The sequence below is a fragment of the Ailuropoda melanoleuca genome, chromosome 4 (genome assembly GCF_002007445.2).
Source record: "Ailuropoda melanoleuca isolate Jingjing chromosome 4, ASM200744v2, whole genome shotgun sequence".
NCBI lineage: Eukaryota > Metazoa > Chordata > Mammalia > Carnivora > Ursidae > Ailuropoda > Ailuropoda melanoleuca.
Window position 1 is genome coordinate 50,101,753 of NC_048221.1, and position 21,071 is coordinate 50,122,823.

Here is a 21,071-nt window from a genome sequence, read left to right on the forward strand (position 1 = left end):
AAGAGGTAGCTGATTTGCTTGTGTCGGTCGTCAGGTTGATTCCGCTGTCGATGGCGCTGTTGTTCTTGTTGAGCGATGACGGCGGGCTCGAGTTCTGCTTGAGCGCGGCATCTTCTTCCAGGTCGGTGTCGTCAATGAGGGGGATGTGGGGCTGTGAATCTTCGATCCGGAATTCGGGGTGAGCCATGAAATTATGGATGGAGGTTCGAGACTCAGGCTTTTCTAGACCTTCATAGAGAGAGCTACGGAACGCCTTCACGACGCGAATCTGCAAGGGAAGCACAGGGGCTGAGGAGGGGTGGGGGGAGAGGTTAGGGCACAGCGGGCGGCGGCTGGAATCCACAGTCGCTGGGTGTTATGAGCATGGGCAGGAGGGGGAAGACTGGAAGAGGGGGCTCAGGTTATATGCATCCATGAGGTTTTAAAAACTGCTTTGGTTTTGGTCAGAACTACAGTATTAGGACGGGAGGAATCAAGCCCCATCGCAGAGATGGTGGGAAACAGTGGTTAGAGAAAGCATAGTCCACTCCACTCCGGCGGGCACCCAGACCTAGTGAGAGACTGAGCCTTGTCAACTTTAAAGCAGAAGTTCAACCATGCAGAAGGGGAGCGGGACCAGGGGGAATAAAGGAGGAAGGAGGAGAAGCTAGGTTTAGAACATTAATCTTAAGAAAACCACACGCAGTTAAGAAACCATACAACATGGAACAGATAACATGTCACAAACAGAAAAGGAACGGGAAGGAAAGACAGTTGGATGAGCCGGGATGGGAGAAGACACAGGAGGTCCAGAGAACAGGAACATCAAACTGAAGGCAGCAAAGCAAACCAAAGCCAACTCAGGGCTTTCTGGGGTGCAGAGCGGAGGCAGCCAGAAAGCACGGAGGAGCTGGCGGACTGATGACATTCAGGGGCTGGAGCATGCCACGGTGAGGGGTCGGGAACCACACGGCACACACAGACGGACACATGGCTACACTTGGAAGCCTGGACAATGTGAACGGAGGTCTTTGTACCCAACGTTTCTTTCCTCATGCATTTGGGAGGTAAACACTCGAGTATAGACTCAAAGCCCTGGCCAGTCATTGGAGTTGACTTTGGGGTCCCTTATTTCCTGGGGTATTTTATTTCTTTATTTGTGCTTTGAAAACACAAAGCCCCCCAAAAGGAGGCCAGAATCAGATGGCCAAACCCAGCCCTGGGTGAGATTCTAGGGGGTGTGGACCCGAGCCACAAAAAAAGCATGTTCTTTCATTTTCTGTGTCTTAGTTGGAACCCGTGGTTTTCTGAAGAGTGAAAGGAGGCTGGACATCGAGTGTTCCAGGCTAGTGGAAGAAGCACTGGACTCAGAGTCAGGGAGACCCAAGTCTGAGTCCTGGATGGCTCAGCCACTTTTGGTGCCTTGACCTCGGGTAAGACACACTGCCTCACGGGTTGTCCCTCTGTCCTGCCTCATGGGGTGCCGAGGAATAGGATCCCCGTGTTGGAGAGAGGGGTCCCTTCTCCAGATTCCTGGGAGGGGGAAGCTGTGCCTGTCATTTCAAGGGGCAGATGGGACTTGGGACAAAGGTATTTCCTCCTCTCTTCCTAGCCCCAACTCAGAGCAGAGGCAGTGGTGGGGGAATGTGAGGCAGCATCAGTGCCTCCAAGGAGCAGAGCGTCAGCCAAGCTGGCCGCGGAGTTCAGGGTGCCCTGCATGGCCCTCGCTGCAGAGCAGAGGCTGCCTCTGCACCACAGGCCTGCGGCGGTGGCGGGGGGGGGGGCAGAGGACCAGCGGGGTTCTTGTGGGGAGGCCCTTGTGGTTCCAGGACCTGTGGAACTCTCAGCTAAACCCAGGGGTATCTTGTTGGTGGGGCACAGGTGGCGAAAGCCCTGTCCGTGGAAGTAAATTTTCCAGATGACTGTGGCCGATGGTTTTAAGTGTCCTAGCGCAGGGTTTATTGTACTATTTCCGAGGGAAGTGCCGCTAAAGCACATGAGACGCTCCTGTGCCTTTTGATTTAGCGCATGCAGAGAAGAATTGAACTTTAAGTTGGTCAGTAACCCATTCGGTCTTTTGTAAGACCCCAGAGTTTTGATTTTTTTTTTTTAAAGGTTCTCTCTTTGGTTGTCAGCCATCATTACTCGTTCTGACTTTTCCTTGTTTGCTCAAAAGCATCTCTGTTCCTTTTCCTTCTTATGTGCTGTGGGCTGGGACTCCAGGGGACCCTGCTTGTTGGAATCATGTTTTAAATAACAGGCACCAGGCACCAGGCACCAAGCAAGAGCCAGTGGATGCCGTGACAGCCATTTGACTTCTCTGAGGCCTCTTTCTCCCTGGATTCCCTGGTCATGGCCCTGTAGAGATTATTCAATATTCTGATCTCCTGATGAGCAGCCCGCTACACCCTCAAGTAAGTCAAACCAACAAAAAAGGTGTCATGGGCCTCAGTTTTCTTATCTGTAAAATGGAAATAATTGTCATTGTAACTGTCCAGCCTAGTGCCCAGTGTGTTCTGAGGCTGGTTCCAATAAGGTGCCAGCCGGAGCGCCTGGTGGAGGAGGAGGGGTGGTGGCGGGACCCTGTCATGGGACTGAAAATGCAAAGGGGACAACACACAATGAGATGCAGGCCCCTTGCCCTCCCCCTGGCATGGAGACGACAGAAAGAATGAACTGCTCTGGACAAGACTGTGGGGACAAGACTTTTCGGGACACCCCGCCACGGTCATCTCAAGTGTCCACTTCGGTCCTCTCCGCGGCTGAAATGAAAAAATATGGGAAGAAAAAAAGCTCTTCCGCCTCCCATCCCTGCCTACCCTAAAGTGAGATTTTGGGGGCAGAAGCTGCACTTGGGTACGGGGGGACGGGAGAAGGGAAAGGACCCGGCCTGTGGGACTTCAGACACTGTGGTTTCATCAGCACAGAGGGAGAGGAGACCCACGCATGTGTCGGACAGCTCTGAGAGAATGCGTCGGCCCTGGGCTGGGACGGGTTCGACATACTCGAATGTTTACCCGGCTTCAGGGAAGCCAAGAGTCTGGGATTGGTTCACATTCATTTCAGGCTCAAGTTTAAAGACTCACAACCTCTTTTAATTTCACTCTCTCTTGCTGAACTCTGTCTCCAGGGTTCTCTAGCCCTCTAGGGAAACAAACACATGGAATATTCAGACAGTGGAGAGGTCTAGGCCCCCGCCGCCCCCGCCCCGAGAAGCAAGCCATTTTCTCGCCAACCCAAGATTGCGCTAAGCTCATCACCAAAATGCTAACGAGAGGCACAGCTTTCTTTTCTTTCCTTCTTCATTTCTCCCCTTCAGAGATGCGCACTCCTTGCCCTAGCAGACTCAGAATCAGGAAGGGGAAGGGGGAGTGGCAGTAGGAGATGCCCTCTGTCTGGTAATGGCCAGGAAGTAGCCGGTTCTAGGTTAGGAGTCTGATGTGCTTGGCCTGGGTGGTTCGAAGGAGGAGGACCTTCACTGACCAACACGGAGCCTGCTACAAACTTGTTAAATACAAATGTGGTTTGAGATCTGTTAGGAGTTTGAGGGGCATAAGCAGGAGTGGCAGGCGGCTTGGCCTTGGGTCACAGAGCCAAATGCTCATTCTGTCCTTGATCACCTGCGGGAAGGTGCCTTTCTCCCCAGTCCCGGACAGGCTGGCAGAAATTCCAGAAATTAAACCACTTTCTTGGCCTTCTAGAGCCCGGAGGATGGACCCCTTTCCACTTTGTGAGGCTGTGGGGATGGGCACTGGTTCTGGAATGGAAATTCAACCTCTGCAGGGTCCAGGGCTATGGGCTTGTCTGGAAAGTGGTGTGGGATGGTGGGGAAAACGAGGCAGTTCAGAGTCAGACCTCTTGCCACTCACTTGTGTGATCGTGGCCATGTCAGGCCAGTCCTCCGAGCCTCAGTGTCTTTCTCAGTGAAATGGATGTCTTGTCAGGTCCTCCCTCCCGTTTCCTTGGTGAGGCACATGCGAAGTGAAGGATATGGAAACTACTTTGGGAAATCTTGAGTGAGGCTTAAGTATAAGGCCTTAGGCATGTGCCTTTAAGTTTCTAGGGGAAAAAACAACTCACTTTTGTGTCAGGCAGAAGAGGAAAGCAAGAGAGCAGACCAGAGTTCCCTCCCAAACATTCTGGATGCGAGTCTGACCTGCCTGTCATGTCACCGCATGCATCTGTCTGCCTCCTCACCTCCTCACAGTGGTGCCGGGGAAGGGATGGGGTGGGGGGCTCCTTGTCCCAAGGTCATGAGTCAGAAGTCCGCCCCAAGCAGACACTGCCCCACCACAGGCCTTGGTGGTCAACTCTTGGTAACCCAGGGGACGGTGGTCTGACTCCTTCTAGGGTTTATAGATTCCAGTATTTTGGACTCAGCATGCACAGGGCCACCCTCCTCTGCTAGAGAATCCCCAGGAACAAGACCCTGCTCAGAGGAGGTGGGAGGCAGCCTACCTCTCCATCCCACCCAACCTGGGACCCCTTCTCTTACTCCTGGCCACTGGTGTCACACCCCCCTGTGAGAAAAAAGCCTTTGACTCCTGAAGGGACCCTGCCTGGTAACTAGAAGGCCCTCAGAGTCCTTGGAGACCAGAGGAGGTATTGTTAAAGCAACTATTCAGGTGAAGGAGGAACTGGGGGTATTTATTTAAAGTTCACACTGTGATTGTATTGATCAAAATGTGTGTGTTGAAGCCACAGAGGTTGGGATCGCTTTTGGAACCAGTGCTCTTGGCTAGGGGGATGGTCAGGCTCCCACAAGACACCCCCGAATTATAGTCTGGATTCTCTGGTAGAGGGTAGGAATACAAGATGCTCAAGGAGGCAAGATAGCAGTTGGATGAGGGAGCCATGCCTGACCAGCCCCTTTGGGTCCTCAGAGAGAATGGAGGGTGGGCAGACATGGGTGTCTCTCTGAGGGAGAAGTGTTGCAAGCCGGTTGTTGCTCGACTGGCCTTACTGAATGGTTTTATAAAGGACAGAAGAAAAGGTGAGAATGATACTGCAGGTTTGAGATGACTGAGCTCTTCCTCTAGACTACGGGAGCTAAGGCGTGGGGCTAAGCCATGGGAAGACTTCCAAAGGCTGCATGGGTACCCAGAAATGCCAGGCGGGCTCTGGCTGTGGCCAGTGTGAAGTACCGTGCCTCTAAGAGGTCAGACCCAGCCAGAGGGATGTCACCAGGAGGGATGGCAGGAACCCAAAGAAATGGATTCTTTCCCCACTGGCTCTCCAGACCGGAACCACCCCCCCACTTTTCTAAAAGTGATCTCTATGCGCGAACCAGGATCAAGAGTTGTATGCTCTACCAACTGAGCCAGCCAGGCACCCCCAGCCTGGAACACTTGGTCATTGCACTTCAAGACAGGTGGTGGTGCTGAGCAAGGCCAGAGCGAAGTGGACGCAGGAGGAGGTCAGCCGGGTGAGGCTCTCTGTGGTGGGGGGGGCAGGATGGGACCAAAGTGTTTCCTGCCCTGAGAAAGCCTGGCAGTGACTTCCTAGTGATAGTCACGGCAACATGACTTGGACCCCATCTGCTCAAATAGATCTCTATTTCACCCTGGCTTGCCTGGCCTCCCCAGTGCTGGGTTTTTGTGCTAAAGAATGAACCCAGAAGTGCTTTTCTTCCGCTTTCTGCATCTTCCCTGTTACCCTGCATACCTGGCAGGGCTGCACCCACTCAAGGACATGAGCGTAGGCCAGCAGCAGCTCTGTGGCTCGTGTCTTCTGCCAGAGGGCTCAGATGGCCCACCTGGCATGTAGGTCCTCTCCTGCTCAGTGGGAGGGGATGTGTGTAGTGGCCGTACTGTGTTTGGATGGGGTATAGGCACTTCATAAAGTATGGAGAAATGAAGCCCAGAGCCTGTTCTTCATCAAAAGCCTGAGGGCTGGAGCAGATAACATTGTGGCAATCTGAGAAGACCAGAACTGGGGGCTCCCCCACGGTTTGGGAGGGGCTGACTGAAGACAAGGTAAGGGAGGCAGGTGGTAAATAGAGACTTCTTAATCCCTCTGGGGCCTGAAGCCATGGAGGGGTTCAGAAAGATCTACATAGGCCAGAGATGAGAGATCCAGGTTGGAAGTGGTAGCATGAGGAGGTGAGCTTGGCAGGAGGGAGAAGATAGAGGGGGCCAGAGTCCCTGGCCACCCCTCAGAGGAGGAAGGGCAGAAAACCATGGGTTGGACCAGATCCCTCAGGGCCTGCTGACGCCCAGCCAAGATGTGCAGCGTGGTTCACCGTTTTCTGCCTGAGGTCACGCTGAATGGGTAAGGAGCCCTGTCCTTTCTAGGAAGGGGTCAGACCTTCAGCGTGCAGGGCATAGTGTGTGTAAGGCAGCTAATGCCATCCGACGAACAAGGGAAGAAGGCAGAGGTTTCTGAACTACTGTGGTGAGGGCCTCTAGGCTGTGATCTACTTGGTGGCTTGGGACCCCTTCCCCACTGGGACCTCTGACCAATAGTAACCCCTCTCTTGGCTGGACCCCACTGTGACTGACTATGACCCCCGATGGCCTTGACCCATGGTAACCCTTTGCCTAACTAACTGTAAGACTCTGACCTCCTGGCCAACTCTGACCTTGGCCTGTGGGCCAGGCTTTTCCTGACTGAGTATGGCCCTAGACCAGTTGGGATACTCCTTGCCATCCTGGCTGACTGCTCCCCCTTGGCTACTGTGACCCTCTGGTGGGCTGGAGCATTTGATCACTGGAAACTCCCAACCAGATGCCGATCCTTGATTGACCCAGATCTTTTTGGCCACTCTTGACCTTCACGACCCCCTGGCTGAGTGGTTAAGCCCCTGACCCTGACCCCAGCCAACCCTGGCCCACCAAGGGACTGCCACCCCATGACTGGCTATGCTCTCCTGACCAGCGGGGACCCTCCTCAATGGCTGTGGCCCCTCAGCCCCCTGGGCCTCGCCAACTGTCTGCCCCCCGTGTCCTTGGTGCCCCGGCCCCTGCCCGCCCAGCATTGGCGTCGGTGGCGCCCGAGGCAGTAAGGATTCACACTCACGCCCAGCTGCAGCAGGAGGAAGGCTGGTCGGAGAGGAAAGAGCATTGGACAACGACACGCGACTAGGGCTAGAGAGATTGGCTACGTCCTGGCTCTGGCTGGTGACGGAGGACTGTCTCCGCAGGGCCCCCTGAAAGGAGGCCCCGCTCTTGAAAGTATTGACTACTTCAATCTGCAACGGAGGAGAGAACGAGACAAGTTGCGAGAAGAACGGACACACAGCTACACGACTGACAGGCGCAATGCCACGAGCACAGCCGCAGCCACGGTGACAACGACAACGTGACTTAAATCAAACAAAGACTACCAGACACACTCAAAGGCTCTGAAAGATGTCTGCTCGGCTTCAGGCCCCTCTGTAGGCCCCAGAGCCCCAGGGAGGGCTGGCCAAGAGGGCTGCGTGCTGGGGTTTTTGTGGAGGAGAACCCGGCTGTGTCGGGAGGCTCTGGGTCGGACATCTGTCCCGCCCCCACCCCAGTTCTCTGAGAGGGCTGTCTTCTGAACCTCAGTCACCCCTAAAACCGGGGGGGGCAGTGTGAATGCCAATGAGAGGATGTTGGGGAGTGCCCTATGGGGCGTGAAACAGCCCAGGCGATCTACTGTTTGTTACAGTGTGGTGCTAGGCACGGTCTAGGCAAGAGGCCCACCCTCTCTTAGTTTCCTAGTCCCGTGGCCCTCACCTCACAGGGCTGTGAACACACAGTGTGAACTAGGACTCCAGCCCAGGCAGAGGGCTGTGCGAGAGCGTGTGGCCTGTGGGGGGGGGGCAGATGGTGGCAGCACGTGTCTCTGTCCTGGGGAAGAAACCCATCCCACACATGTGCTTGCTGTATGTGCCCTTGCGGCGCACGTATGTGTGAGTGTATGCATGGGGAAGACCCAACTTTGCTTCCCAGAGTGGCCTTGACACCGTGGCGGAGGACGGAAGGCAGTGTCTGAAGGCCCTGGTGGGGGACATGCACACATGTGCAGAGATGCCTGGACCTCAGGCTGACGCCCAGGCCCGGGAGAATCTGGGGTTGGCCCTGGCCTTACAGCGACTTGTGTCCAGCCCTGTGCTGCCCTTCCTGGTGGCTGCCCCACAACCCTGCCCAGAGCCCCACACTCACCTCAGCACTCAGGCCTCCTCCCCACTTAGGGGCATCTGCCCTTGAAACCCATGGTCGGCGTGACCCCCCGTGTGACCCCTTTCTGGTCTGAGGGGTGAGATGGAAGGTTCCTGAGGAGCCCGCAGCTCCTTTAGCAGCCACAGGAGCGTGCGTTTGGGGAGCATGGGTGTACCAAAGGCTGGTGGGTGGTGAGAGCAGGGCCGGAGCCCTGTCCCTGTGGGCCTGTGGGGTGGCACGGAGCACGCCCATCTCCATCCCCTGCCTGCCCCGGCTAGGAGTGGCCCAGCCCCGGGAGTCTCCTGTACCTGGGTCTGGATCCGATTCAGGCCTCGGAACCACAGGATCTGGCCTCGCCGCAGCTCCCTCTCGGCGTGGTCTATCTCTTCCACGTCCTCATTGAGCTCCTCCTCTGGGATCTCCTCCTTCTGTGTGAGCCTGCCCGCCTCCTTGAGGAACTTGAGCCTGCTGGTCGGGATGGTAGCGATGACCTGCAGGGGGTCCAGCGGCAGGGTGAGGGGGGCTGTCCCGCAGGGGGCCTCCTTCCCGACCTGCCACCCCAGCCCGCTGGCCTCCCCCTACTTACCTAGTTATGCTCGGCTTGCTCCCTAACTCATCCGACCTGTTCCTCAACTCCATCTTCTATAATTTCTTATTGATTTGCTTTGTAATTCACTCACTCATCCGGAGTTGGGGGGTACAGTGGAAAATCTTGGTCTTTAGGAGTTGGACAGGTGTGACCTTGAATACCCCAGACCTCATAGGTCATGTGACCTTGGGTAAGTCATTTAACTTCTCTGAGTCTGGTGTTCTCATCTGTAAAGCTGGGGGCAATTCTCACAGTTTGAGGATTAGGCAAGATGGTGTGTCTAAGTTGCTGTGCATGAACCTGGCCCACAGCTGGCCCTCACGTCTCTGGGCTCATTTCTCCTGATCATTGGGTCCTGTGGTACCTGAGTGCGGGCAACAGGGGCTCAGGGCACGGGTACCGTGGGGACAGCCAATCCTGGGACTCTGAGAATGGCTGCCCTCCCAGAAAGGGAAGGCAATATGAGAAGGGGATATGCTTTTATCCTTAATCATCCTCCAATGGGCATGTCCATGTCCATGGGGCCGAGGCATGAAAGGCAGGCCCTATGGGGACGTGGAGGTGGCAGAGATCAGAGGCCCCTTTCATATCCTGTAGGGACACACAAGGGTTGGCCTGGACACTCAGCCTCACGGGTTCCCTGCAGGTTTCAGCACTGCCCTCTGGCATCATTCTCAGGCATTAGGAGTCAGCTCAAGATGCCAAGAGCTCCCTGAGGGTGTGGGCTCCAGAAGGATAAAGGGAGCCAGGGAATGGGGTTGCTGAGTCAAATCTAGTTTATCAACTTTCCAAAGAAGCTCCAAAGTTTAAAGAAGAGCCTTTTGGATGAAACTAAATTTTCTTCTTTATCTTCTAGTTAGTTTCTGCTACTGCCACTTCCCACTCCAGCCTGGAACAGCTTGAAGGCAAGAACGATGTCTCAGGCCAGTTGGGGCTCCCATTACCTGGATGACGGAGCATCTTGGGAATTGAGCCCCTTTGGCCCAGATCTGGCTCCAGGTACTTCTCATGAGCACTGCATCCTGGTCAGGCTGCAAGTGGTGAGTGCCGTGGAGGGGTGTGTGTGTGTGTGTGTGTGTGCGCGCACCTGCATGTGCACACACATGCCTAGGACTTGGGCAGAAGTAGGGAAGGGAACCAGTGGGAGAATGTTCTGGGTCACAGCTGGAAGGGCCCCTACAGAGCATCCAGCCCACGGTTCCCCAAAGCCGGGGAGGATGTCAGACATGGCACTGCATTGCTCTGAGACAAGGCCGAGTTCACCCCTCCTACATTTCCTCGGAGCTCTCTGAAGGAGTCTCTGCTTGGTGTCAGACCACTTACTAATTATCCTCTTAAACAAGCAGCTGGCTTCAGGCTCTGAGCCTTCGTGGGGCATGGCATCGAGTTAGAGTTTAATAACGTTGCTCTCATTACATTATTATCTTTTTGTTAGCTTCTCTTTACGACAAATGATACTGATTTTCTAATCATGTTAATAATATAAAGTTGCCTTTTGAAATGAATTTCAATAAAAACTGATTTGATTGAAAGAAAATATCAAATACATGACAGGATCGGGGTATATAGATATAAGGTAAAAAATCACAGCGGTGGTACCCAAAAGACCAGTGTGCGGGACCTGGGCCAAGCCCCATGGCTCAGATGCACAGAGACGGGGAGGGCCTTGCCTAGGGTCAGACGCTGAGTCCATGGCAGAGCCGGGACCCATTCCTGGGACTCCCGGATTCCCTGTCCAGTGCTCTTTCTCTTCCTCTGCCAAGAGGCACCTCCTACAACCTCCCCGGCACTTACCTGGCCCCAGACGAGCTCTCCTAACCCGATGAATATGCACCACATCCACTGGTCCAGCTGCAGCGGAGAGCAGCTGAATGGCTTCCCCCCAAACTGCACGATCACTATCTGGAGGTCAAAGGGGAGCACAGGGACAGAGAGAGAGAGCGAGAGAGACAGAGAGACGGAGGGAAACAGACAGACAGAGAGAGTCAGGGGCCAACTCAGGGGTCTGGGCTCTTGGCATGGCCAAGGTCGCTGGCTGCTCACTGCCCACCCCGGCCCAGGTTGGGGTGGGGGCCTGGCTACCTGGATGGCAAAGGTGCCCAGCACAATGGTGCAGAAAATAGGGTTCCGGAAGATGCCATCAAAGACATTGCGCTCGCCGTGGATCTTGCGGGCGTTGATCTCGTTGAAGAGCTGCATCATGACGAAGGTGTTGAAGATGATGGTGTAATGCTCCGAGGGTGGCGAGTGCAGGGGCGCGTTCCTCCCGCTGTCGATCTGGAACATCTTCTCGCCTGCCGAGAGGGCGAGGGCGGGAGTGGGGCTGAGGGCCCCGGCCGGGGGAGACGCCCGGCCCTGAGTGGGGGGCCTCGTCCACACATCCGGGAGGGTCATGCAGAGACGGAGGCGGTGCTCTGGATATCAGGGGGCAGGGTGGCTCTGCACTGTTGGGTGGTCCTGAGTGTGAGTGGAGGGGTGACAAAACCCTTTCTTCTCTAGGGAGAAAGACCTTCAGTGCTTTATTCCACGTTTCTGTGGAAATCTGATAAAGGTGGAATGCAAGCTGTATCGTCAGGTGACACTGCTTATAGAGTGACCTCCAGTTGGCAAACTCATCTGGACTGGGAGGACTGGGAGGACAGGGCGTGAACTAGGAATCCCGGTGGGAGGCCATGGCCTTGGGCTTCCCAGAAAATGGTGCTTCTTGTAACCCACTCTGTCCCTTGCTGAACCTCTGGAAGCTTCTGGGGCTCTTATAGGAAATATCAATTGCTATGTGGAGGTTGGGGCTTCTAGGCCAGGTTGGCTCCACCCATGGGGCCTCATTCTCTTGTACCTGAGTGATCACATGATGGGTGGAGAGGAGCCCCCCCGGGCTGCTGTGTGGACATGCACTGATGACAGTTAATGCCATTCTACATCTCTTGGCAAAACTGTGTAAGCTGGTGCCAGGAGGGCTTGCGGGGTTTTCTGAGTGTGAGGTGTCTAGCTGAATCCAAGATTGAGAGTAGGTGCTCAAGGGGGAAGCCAGCAAGTAAACCAGGAACCCCCACCAGGCAGCCTTCTCTCCTACTTTTGCATTCTCAGGCTTCTTTGAAGAGGCCAAATACGCTTGACAATAGTCCTGCCAACACACCGCCTTCCAATTTATACAAGAGGACTGCCTTTTGAGGAATAGGGTCCATGCCCTACCCACATCTGTACCCTGGACTTTGAGGGCAAGGGCTCGTTGGCATTGCAAGCCCAGCTCCTCACGTGGAGAAGCCTACCCAGCCTGGGGGCTCCCGGCTGGCCCAGACTCACTGTGTGACTGTGGGCCAGCCCCTTCCCACGCTGGGCCTCTCCGTGACTCAGGGTGGGCTTTGCCCACATCTCTGAAGCACCCGAGGAAACCAGGCCTGGTCTTAACCCAGACTCTGCAGTTCACTTACAGGTCACCTCGCCTCTGTGTGCCTCAGGGCACGCGGGGGCTGCACCACGGGCCGGGGAAGACCTAACTGAAGGAGCCTAAGGGAAATGCCATGGAAATGGTTGGCGGCGCTGCAGGTGTTTGGCACTTCCCAACGAGGTGTCAGTGAGGATGGCTGCATGGGGCATGGATGAGGTGCAGGGATAGGTCAGAGGAGGGGCAGGTGTGAGGGGCATAGACCAGCACGTGGGTGCCACCTTGCCCAGCGCGTACTCAGCATCCGGAGCTGTCGTCAGTGGAAAAGCCCCAGCTTTGGGGCTGGCCAGACCTGATACGGGGCCTGGCTCTGCCCAAGACTTGCTATGTGACCTTGAGCAACTCACTTCCCAGCCCTGGGCCCCTGTGACGTCACTGCCGGACAAGAGGGCAGATGTGCGTCCAGAACGCTGGGTCCAGGCCAGGGCATCCCAGGTGGGCCGGCGGGGGACTCACCCACAAAGAGCAGAGTGAAGATGAGGGTGAGCTGGTAGACGGCGTGGCCCAGGATGTTCTTCATCATGGTCCGTGAGATGAGGGGCTTGTTGCGGCCATAGGGCTTCCTCAGAAGCAGGGTCTCGGTGGGCGGCTCGGTGGCCAGCGCCAGCGAGGCGAATGTGTCCATGATGAGGTTTACCCAGAGCATCTGCACGGCCTTCAGAGGGGAGTCCTGGAGGCAGCAGCGGTGGGGAAGGCTGTCATGGGGGAGGCCGGCGGCGCCCTCTGCTGCGAAGTGCCGGGCGTGGGCCTCAGCAGCCTGCTGGTGGCCTTTCGAGCCGGCTCTGCCCAGTGGGTCTGCCCTCAGCTGGCCTGCCCGCTGGGCTCCTGAACACGCACCCCGCAGGTTTGCTGGGCCTTCCCTTCCCTGGAGAACAGCCTAGACCCGCCCACCTGTGTTCTCCCCCAAGGAGAAAATTGAGTCTTCCAAGCATAATGGTCAGCAGCTCCCTGCCTTCTGGTAAATTCACCAACTTGCCCACCATGTGCCGTCGGCCCCTTCAGCCCCCGTGGACACATCTCCCCTGGCTAAGGCCAAGCTCCCCCCCGTGTCCAGCATAGATCCCATCTGCTCAGCCTCTGCTGCTGCTTTCCCCTCCACTATCCACGGCTCTGGTCCCTGCTGTCCCACAAACTGCCTGTGACCCCTGTCCCCTTGTCACCACCACCCAGTTCCTTCTTACCTCATTGTCCCACTTTACCTTAAGCAATTACTGTGTGTACCTAGGATTCCAGAAATAACATACTTCCATGTAGAAACTTTGGGCAAGTAGGGACTAGCAGAGGAAGCTAAAACTCATCAATGATCTTGTCACCATCCACATTCTGGTGTGCATCCTTCCATGCCTCTCTCTAGCTGAGACTGGGATCACGTAGTTGTACCGCTCTGTGCACAATCACATCATGTGGGGTACACTGCCTCGAGGAGCTGATCTACTGTCCCCTCCTCCCTCACAGCCCCAAGTACCTTGTCTTTGGCAGCCAGACTTTGGCCTTTCCATATCCCCCAAATCCCTTTCTCCAGGGTCACTGGCACCTTCCTTCTCACCAGTTGAGAGACACATTTTCTAGCCTCCTCTCACTGACCTCCCTGCCTCGCTTGGCCACTGTCTCCTCCTGGCCCCTGAACCCACTCTCCTGGCCCTCCTCCTCCTTTCTGAACGTTCCTTCTCGCTCTCCCTCAGGGCTCCTCTTCCACAGTGTTTTAACTCTGTGCCCTCCACGGCCCCTTCCTCAGCTGTGCTTTCCTCTCCACACTTGTCCCCCTGGCTTGCGGTGCTCATCTCTCCCTAGCATCACTCTCTCTCCAGCCCAGACCTCCCCCTCTGGTGTTAGCTTCATCTATGGTGGAACACCTCCTTCAGGAAGCCCACTGACCCTGTAAGCCTAATAGGCTAAACTAAGCAGTTCTTCACCCCTCTATCATTTCTCAGTGCAGCCCCTGAGGCCCACTCTGCCTGCACCCCATACACTCACTCACCTCCTAGATTCACCAGAGCCCCTTACTCCAGGCCGCCTCTCCCACCTGTGCCCTGGAGCAGCCACCTTCCCCATGTCCTACGGCTTTTTCCTGCTCATCAGCCTTCTCTGTTTACATGTGCCTTGGGGTCAGAGCCCCCCATATCCCCACCATGGCCTACATGGCCCTGCCACCAACTCAGTCCAAAGCCTTAGGCAAACCGGTAGTCCTCTTTGAACCTGTTTCCCCATCTGGCATCAGTGGGGTCCCCAAGAAGCCTTGCAGGAGCGGCTGTGCTGTGGGGGTGTTCCCCGAGCTACCACTAGAGGGAGTCTCTTGCCCACAGACAGGAGAGGGCCCTTTCTGCAGAAGGGACCCACCAGCCACCTCCCAGCTCTGACTCTCAGGATAGGGTACTGGGTGCTGCCACATGCAGCCCCAGGGTCTCAGAATGCAGCAGAGGGGAGCAGCATTCCTAAGGCCACGAAGCTTTCCGGGGCCACGCTGCCTTCTGGGTCTCTGGGGGCTCCTTTCTGTGGCCAGGAGCTTGTCTACCCATGTGATTGTTGGGAGGCCTTGGAATACTGGCCCTTTCCTCCCCAGGCCAGGCTGGTCAGCCCCTAGGGGAAGGCAGGAGGCTGCAGGAACAATGGCAGGTTCCCGCCTGCTCCAGGCTCTGAGCCTCAGTTTCTGCTTCTGTAAAATGGGGATCATTATAGTTCCTGCCTCATGGGCCTAGGTGAGGAAGCAGTGAGGCTGAAGCCATGCAGGCCGGCTGGCTGGCATCCGCTGAGCTCAGGATGGGGCTGCTCGTGACCCAGTTGGTGATCCTGACAGACGACTGCCTCTCCCAGAGACAAAGAGCCCCAGCCTGGCCTCAGGCAAACAGGCCTCTCCTGTCACCTGCCTGCTGGAACTAAGGCCCCCAGGGCCCTGCTGGCTCTTTGCCCTGAGCTGGTCTCCTAATCCCCCTTGGGCCCCGCCCTGCCCCTGCCTCCCTCTGGGCCTTTGGGGGCTCTGCCTTTCTTTGAGGATGACCCCTTCTGCCTCCTGGAGCGAGGACCAGGTCAGACAGCCATGAGGGTGAGGCTTGACATCTCCATTTGCCAGATGACCCTGGGCCAGCCCCCCACCTTGCTGAGCTTCATTTCCTCGGGCTGTGCCTGCACCCGAGGTCTGTGATGCAGCCCCTGGCCCTTGGCGGGGGCTCCCCCAGGCTTTGGCATGCCCCATCCTGCCCGCCTGCCACCCCCCCGCCCCGGAGGACCCACCTGCGTGATGCAGGCGCCCGTGAAGGCCACGATCACAGCCACCACGTTGACCGTCAGCTGGAACTGCAGGAATTTGGAGATGCTGTCATAGACGTTGCGGCCCCACATCACTGCCTTGACGATACTGCTGAAGTTGTCATCCGTTAGGATGATGTCTGAGGCCTCCTTGGCCACGTCTGTGCCTGCGATGCCCTGTGGGGACAGGGACAGGAGCCTGAGTGGGGCAGCTGGGGGTGGTGAGCAGCTCAGGCAACACCGTTCTCATCTGCTGCACATCCGCAGTCCTATGCAACCCCCCGCACATACTCCCAACTGCCCGGTGAGGCCAGACCACACGGGGTGTGTGTGCATGAACTCCTTACAGACCCAGCCCCTCAGGCCAACTTTGCCTTCAGGAAGCCTTTCCCTGGCCCATCCTCCCCCACACCTATCATGGCAGGGAGCCCTCTTCCACCCTTCCAGGAAGACCCCGGGGGGCCAGGCTCAGCCTTGAGAGCACTGGGCATGTGAGGTAGATGGTGGGTGAGCTGAGTGTGAACCGGGGGTCTCTGCACAGCCAATTTGAGGCTGTGTTGCCCACACCCCCTGCCTATGGGGCCCTGCCAGGCACCACCCCGGGGCCCACTGTGAGCTGCCCCTACCATGGCGAAGCCCACATCAGCCTTCTTGAGTGCAGGCCCGTCGTTGGTGCCATCCCCGGTCACGGCCACCACCTGCCTCTGCTCTGTGTGTGTGCTGTCGATGATGCCTGTGGGGCGGGGCAGGAGTGTGCTCAGGGCCCTGGGGCACTCTGTGGGGCCGAGGCCACCCGGGGCGGGCCCTGATCAGTTGTGAGGACCCCGGCCGGGCCCAACCTCCTCACTGGCCCCTGCCCTGCCCCCCCTTCTTGTGTGGCTCTTCCCAGCTCCAGGCTTGCCCACAGCGGCCAGCACCGGCAGGGGGTGTTGGGCACCGAGCCCCCGGCTGGCTTGCGGCCCTCTGTGGTCTGGGCCCTGACGGCCTCTCCAGCACACTCTTCACTCTCTGCAGCCCTTGGCCACACTGGTGGCTACCCCAGCTGGAAACGCCTCCCCTCTGCCTGGGTTCTGGGAGCTCCTCTGTTCTCCCACCATCTGCTCCCTCAGCACCTTCTACTTGGGGGTCCAGTCACTCCTGAGAAGGCCTGGGCTGTGCCATTTGCCAATGACCCCTGACCCATCATTTGGCCTTGACCTCTCTCCAGACATTCACCCTCAATAAAATATTCAGGGGCACCTGGGTGTCTGGGTCTGTTAAGCATCTGCCTTTGGCTCTCCGTCTGCAAGCCCGGCTCCCTCTCTCCTGTCTGCTGGGCCGTTCCCTCGGCTAGCTGTGCCTGTCACACACCTGTAGTTTCAACTCAGATACCACTGCCCCTGGGGAAGCCTCTGTGACTCCCTGAGGACCCTCACCTGCCCTGATCAGATCACTGTAGCTCCCGTATGTGTCTCTCCCTGTCCTGTGCCTGGCAAGCAGCAGCAGCCCATGGGATGAGGGAGTGGGGCCCCTGACTTGAGAAGCCTGTGTAGCCCCCAACCACTCCCCTAGCCTTTTGCATGTGTCCAAGTTCCATCCTCTTCAGGCCAAGGTCCAAGGCCACGTGCTCTGGGAGTCATCCTGGGCTGCTCCCCCCAGCACGTGGCAGTCCCTGAGTCCCCAGCCAAGACTCAGCCTCCAGTCTCTGTCTACTGGGCATTCGACACCCTTGCTCCTGCCGGTTCCCTCTGCCTGCCTACATGCTCCTCCACAGCAGGGCGGGGGCCAAGTTTCCCTTCTGCCTGGCCAAGTGAGCGTCTTTCCACTTCTTGAAGGTGTCTGGAAATCTTTGCCTCTGGTCTTTCACAGTGCAGTTCTCTGCCCCGCCTGAAACACAGGTCCTTTCTCCTGGACCCTCAACCCACCTTCGATGGCCTATGATGAGACATCCATCCCCAGCCTGGGTGAGAGCCAACAGAAGGCTCCACCCTTCTCTTCCACCAATACAGCCTCTAGGTCTGTGGAAGGAAACCTATTTAATGTCTGCTGGATGGAATCTGGACCATGAACTCTAAGAGGGAAGGACCATGTCTGCCAAGAGCAGGGCCTGGCACTTAGTAGATCCTTCAAAAACACATATCAAGAGAATGAGTAAATGAATGAATGAGTGATGGGTTGGGGGGGGGCCTCCCGCTCTGGTATCTATGATTCTGGGGCACTGTGTTTCTGTCCCCAAGCCAGGTCTGCCTCCATTAATGTCCTTGGGCAGCATTTTGGGAGAGGAATCTGAGATGCCCCGGGGATGACCTCAGCCAGAAACCTGCCCTTCTATGGCCATTTTAAAGATGGAGACATTGAGTCACGGAAGAGGAGGGACTTGCCCAAGGCTATAGAACAGATTAGTGGCCAAGCCAGGACTTGAAGCCAGGACTGTATGACTCTAAAAATGCCTAGCACCTGGCCACCCACATGGGCTCAACAAGTGGTAGGCTTTCTCTCTGGAGGAAGACAGGGAAGGGGAAGGATGCTAGCTTCTGGCCTCATCTCTCAGGCTGCTATTCCCAGGATAGCCCACCCCTGGGTTCCCCATTACAGATGTTGGTTGGGGTCCTCAGAGACCAGGTAGACCAAGGGTCTCAAACTCACAAGCTCTGGGGACAGACTAAGAACATAAATAAGCGAAATGGGTTGGATGGCAGACAATAAGTAGTGGTGAAGACTGATTCAAATGTGAGGGGAGAGTCTGTATAAAGCCATCCAAATTCAACATCAAAAAGGGCACTATACCAGCCAAATACAACATGTCTGTGGACCCTATTCGACCCTCAGGCTAAAAGTTTTGGACCTAGGCAGGCCCATTCCCATTGCTTCCTAGAAGAACTGGATCCCAGAGAGAAGACTCACAACCTCCCCATCTCACTGCGGCCCTTAGAGCCCTGGCCTCCCAGGGCTGCAATGGGGTGAGACAAGGGTGTTGCCAGATGTGGGGAGCCCCGTGCAAAAGCACTCTGTCCTGGAAAGAAACTGTGGGCACCAGGAGAGAAGGGGATCCTGGCCTCAGAATTTCACCCTCCCCCCCAGTTTTACCTTTGACGAGGGTATGCTTATCCGTGGGGGAGGAGCGAGCCAGCACCCGGAGCTTTGGCCAGATCTTGTCAATTCGCTCCTGTTCAATCTGGAGAGGGATGGGGAGGGGGTCAGAGAGAGAAGCTGAGGCCTGGAGAAGGGAGGGGACTCACCCAGAGTCACCGGGCTCTGAGTGGCACACTGGCTGGCTTCTGCAGAGTCACGTGGCCCCCATGCCTCCCAGTCCCTCCTCTCCCCAGCTCATCTGTCTGAGGACTCCTTGTGCTGGGCACGTACCTCCCCCTTCTCGTTGCGGATCCTCCGGTTGAACTCCTTGCCCTCCAGGCACAGAAAGTCCTCCCCAGGATGGATGATGCCACACTTGATGGCGATGGCCCGGGCTGTGTTGATATTGTCACCAGTGACCATGCGGACGGTGATGCCTGCCCGCTGGCACTTGCGGATGGCTTCTGGGACCTGGCAGGAGGGAAGGAGCAATGGGGGTGAGTGCCACTGGGGCAGGCCCTCACTGCCCTTATGGATTCCAGAGTGAGCCCTGTGTACGGGCAGCTCCAGTGGGAGGGGCCCGGATGACCATGAGATACTGGGAGCATGTACGGCACGTGGGCCATCTCCTTCCTTCCTGTGTCCATGGCAGGCATTGTTAATTGGTCACAGGATCCTCTGATTAAACCCTGATGTGGTCTCAGAATTCTCAGCAGAGTCCCAGCAGCTACCACCTAACACTGTGATGGTCCCTTCTGTGATGAAACCGCTGGCTACCCTGAGCTCGGGGCAAGGACTTTGAGAAAGACCTCAATAACACCCCAGCCGAGAGTTGCAGAGGAATGTGTCCCTGCTTTATCCCCATGCACAGTTCCTGCAAACTCAGCGAGGAATATGTTCACGTATTTTCAGGGTTTTTTTGATGGGGGGACACTGCATTTGGGAGCTCATTTACAGAATGTGACACTGGGTTAGAATAAATACAAATGATTATACTTCATGTAAAATAGGACATTTCCATGAGAAAGTAAGGACTGCCTTCTGCCCTCTCTGCTGTAATGACAGACTGATGTCTGGGCCAATCAGGCCAGAGCAGATTCAGCCAGTCAGGAGGGGGTAAGCACCTCCCCCGCTCCCTGCTCCTATGCAGAGCTGTGGGTTTATTGGCCCAGCAATAAGGATGCAGAGAGAAAGGGGGGTTAATCAGAAGGGGGAATGAAGCATGAGAGACTATGGACTGCGAGAAACAATCTGAGGGCTTCGGAGGGGAGGGGGGTGGGGGAATGGGATAGACTGGTGATGGGTAGTAAGGAGGGCACGTATTGCATGGTGGCACTGGGTGTTAGACGCAACTAATGAATCATTGAACTTTACATCGGAAACCGGGGATGTACTGTATGGTGACTAACATAATATAATAAAAAAACATTAAAAAAAAAAGATGCAGAAACCGGCCTGGAGCTGCTGCAGCCCTTTATACACAGCACAGATCAACTGAACAAGGGATTTTGGCCCATGGGCAGTGACCAATGAATGATAAAATAGTAAGGTAATATTTGCTATTTGCTGCAAAATGTCTTTGAGTGGAAGAGGACATATCAAGGGCAAAAAATCCCGTTGTACCAGAAGACCAAAGCACTTTAGAATCTCAGGCTTAGAGGGGCAGAGTCTGACTCCCACTTCTCTTGCATATTGTAGTGCTTGGGGAGCTCACTCCCATCCCCACTCTGACAAGCCACAGCTGAGAGGGTCTGAAGACTGTTATGGCCTGAACTGTGGCCACCCCCCGCCCCGCCAAATACATTTAAGTCTTTTTTTTTTTTTTTTTTTTTAAAATTTTATTTTACTTATGTGACAGAGAGACAGCCAGCGAGAGAGGGAACACAGCAGGGGAGAGGGAGAGGAAGAAGCAGGCTCCTAGGAGGAGCCTGATGTGGGACTCGATCCCGGAACGCCGGGATCACGCCCTGAGCTGAAGGCCGTCGCTTTAACGACTGCGCTACCCAGGCGCCCCAATACATTTAAGTCTTAACTCCCGGTGCCTGTGAATGTGACCTTATTGGGAGATAGGGTGTTTATAGAGGTAATCGAAATGAGGTTGGTAGGGTGGCCCTTGACCAATGTGACTGGGGTTTTTATGCAGAAGGGATATTTAGACCCAGACACACACGCAGGGAGAATGTCACGGGACGATGAAGGCGGAGACTGGGTGTTGCTGCCACAAGTCAAGGAATGCTGAGGATTCCCAGCAAACCCCATAAGCTTGGGGGGGCGCTGGGGGTGGGAGAAGGTCTGAGGCAGATTCTCCCTCACAGCCTTCAGAAGAAACCAACCCTGCCAACACCATGATCTTGGACTTCTAGCCTCCAGAACTGTGAGGCAGTCCAGTTGTGCTGTAGGAGCCCCCCAATCTATGCTTTGTTAGGGCGTCCCCAGCAAACTCATATGAAGAATTAGAACATTGTTCAAAACCTGACTGTGGACAACTCCCACCCACTGGTCCCCTTCCTGCCCAAACAGGGATTGATCTTGAAAATCTTTAGCCTCTATCCACCCCCATCCACAGCACCTGCTGTTGCTTCAACCCAGAGCACCGCCATTCCAAGCTGGGGTCACTGCCCAGCCCCTCCCCAGTCTCCCT

The 21,071-nt window shown here is 56.0% G+C and overlaps 1 protein-coding gene and 2 long non-coding RNA genes across 6 annotated transcripts in view; 2 read left to right on the forward strand and 1 right to left on the reverse strand.

Moving 5' to 3' along the window:
- The window catches only part of LOC117801926, a 7,105-nt gene extending 6,818 nt beyond the window's left edge, over positions 1-287 (forward strand). Inside the window, exon 3 of the long non-coding RNA XR_004624761.1 lies at positions 35-287. This is a non-coding gene — a long non-coding RNA (uncharacterized LOC117801926). The remainder of the gene's footprint in view (positions 1-34) is intronic.
- Positions 288-860: 573 nt separating this feature from the next.
- LOC105240096 lies at positions 861-10,234 on the forward strand. Of its 2 annotated transcripts, none has more exons than XR_002143858.2 (4): positions 861-1,046; positions 1,270-1,412; positions 2,203-2,393; positions 9,548-10,234. It is a non-coding gene; the product is annotated as an uncharacterized LOC105240096 (long non-coding RNA). The 2 variants fall into 2 exon arrangements; XR_002143857.2 differs by having other exon boundaries at positions 2,240-2,393.
- Positions 3,066-21,071, reverse strand: part of ATP2B2 (ATPase plasma membrane Ca2+ transporting 2) — a 164,966-nt gene continuing 146,960 nt past the window's right edge. For all 3 annotated transcript variants that reach the window (XM_034658772.1, XM_034658771.1, XM_034658770.1), the window contains 10 exons: positions 18,722-18,901; positions 18,446-18,533; positions 16,006-16,112; positions 15,365-15,556; positions 12,593-12,806; positions 10,774-10,985; positions 10,486-10,593; positions 8,411-8,593; positions 6,997-7,168; positions 3,066-3,123 (listed from right to left, as the gene is read on the reverse strand). In XM_034658772.1, coding sequence (XP_034514663.1) covers positions 3,116-3,123; positions 6,997-7,168; positions 8,411-8,593; positions 10,486-10,593; positions 10,774-10,985; positions 12,593-12,806; positions 15,365-15,556; positions 16,006-16,112; positions 18,446-18,533; positions 18,722-18,901 — 1,464 coding nt within the window. In that variant the 3' untranslated portion in view covers positions 3,066-3,115. The remainder of the gene's footprint in view (positions 3,124-6,996; positions 7,169-8,410; positions 8,594-10,485; positions 10,594-10,773; positions 10,986-12,592; positions 12,807-15,364; positions 15,557-16,005; positions 16,113-18,445; positions 18,534-18,721; positions 18,902-21,071) is intronic.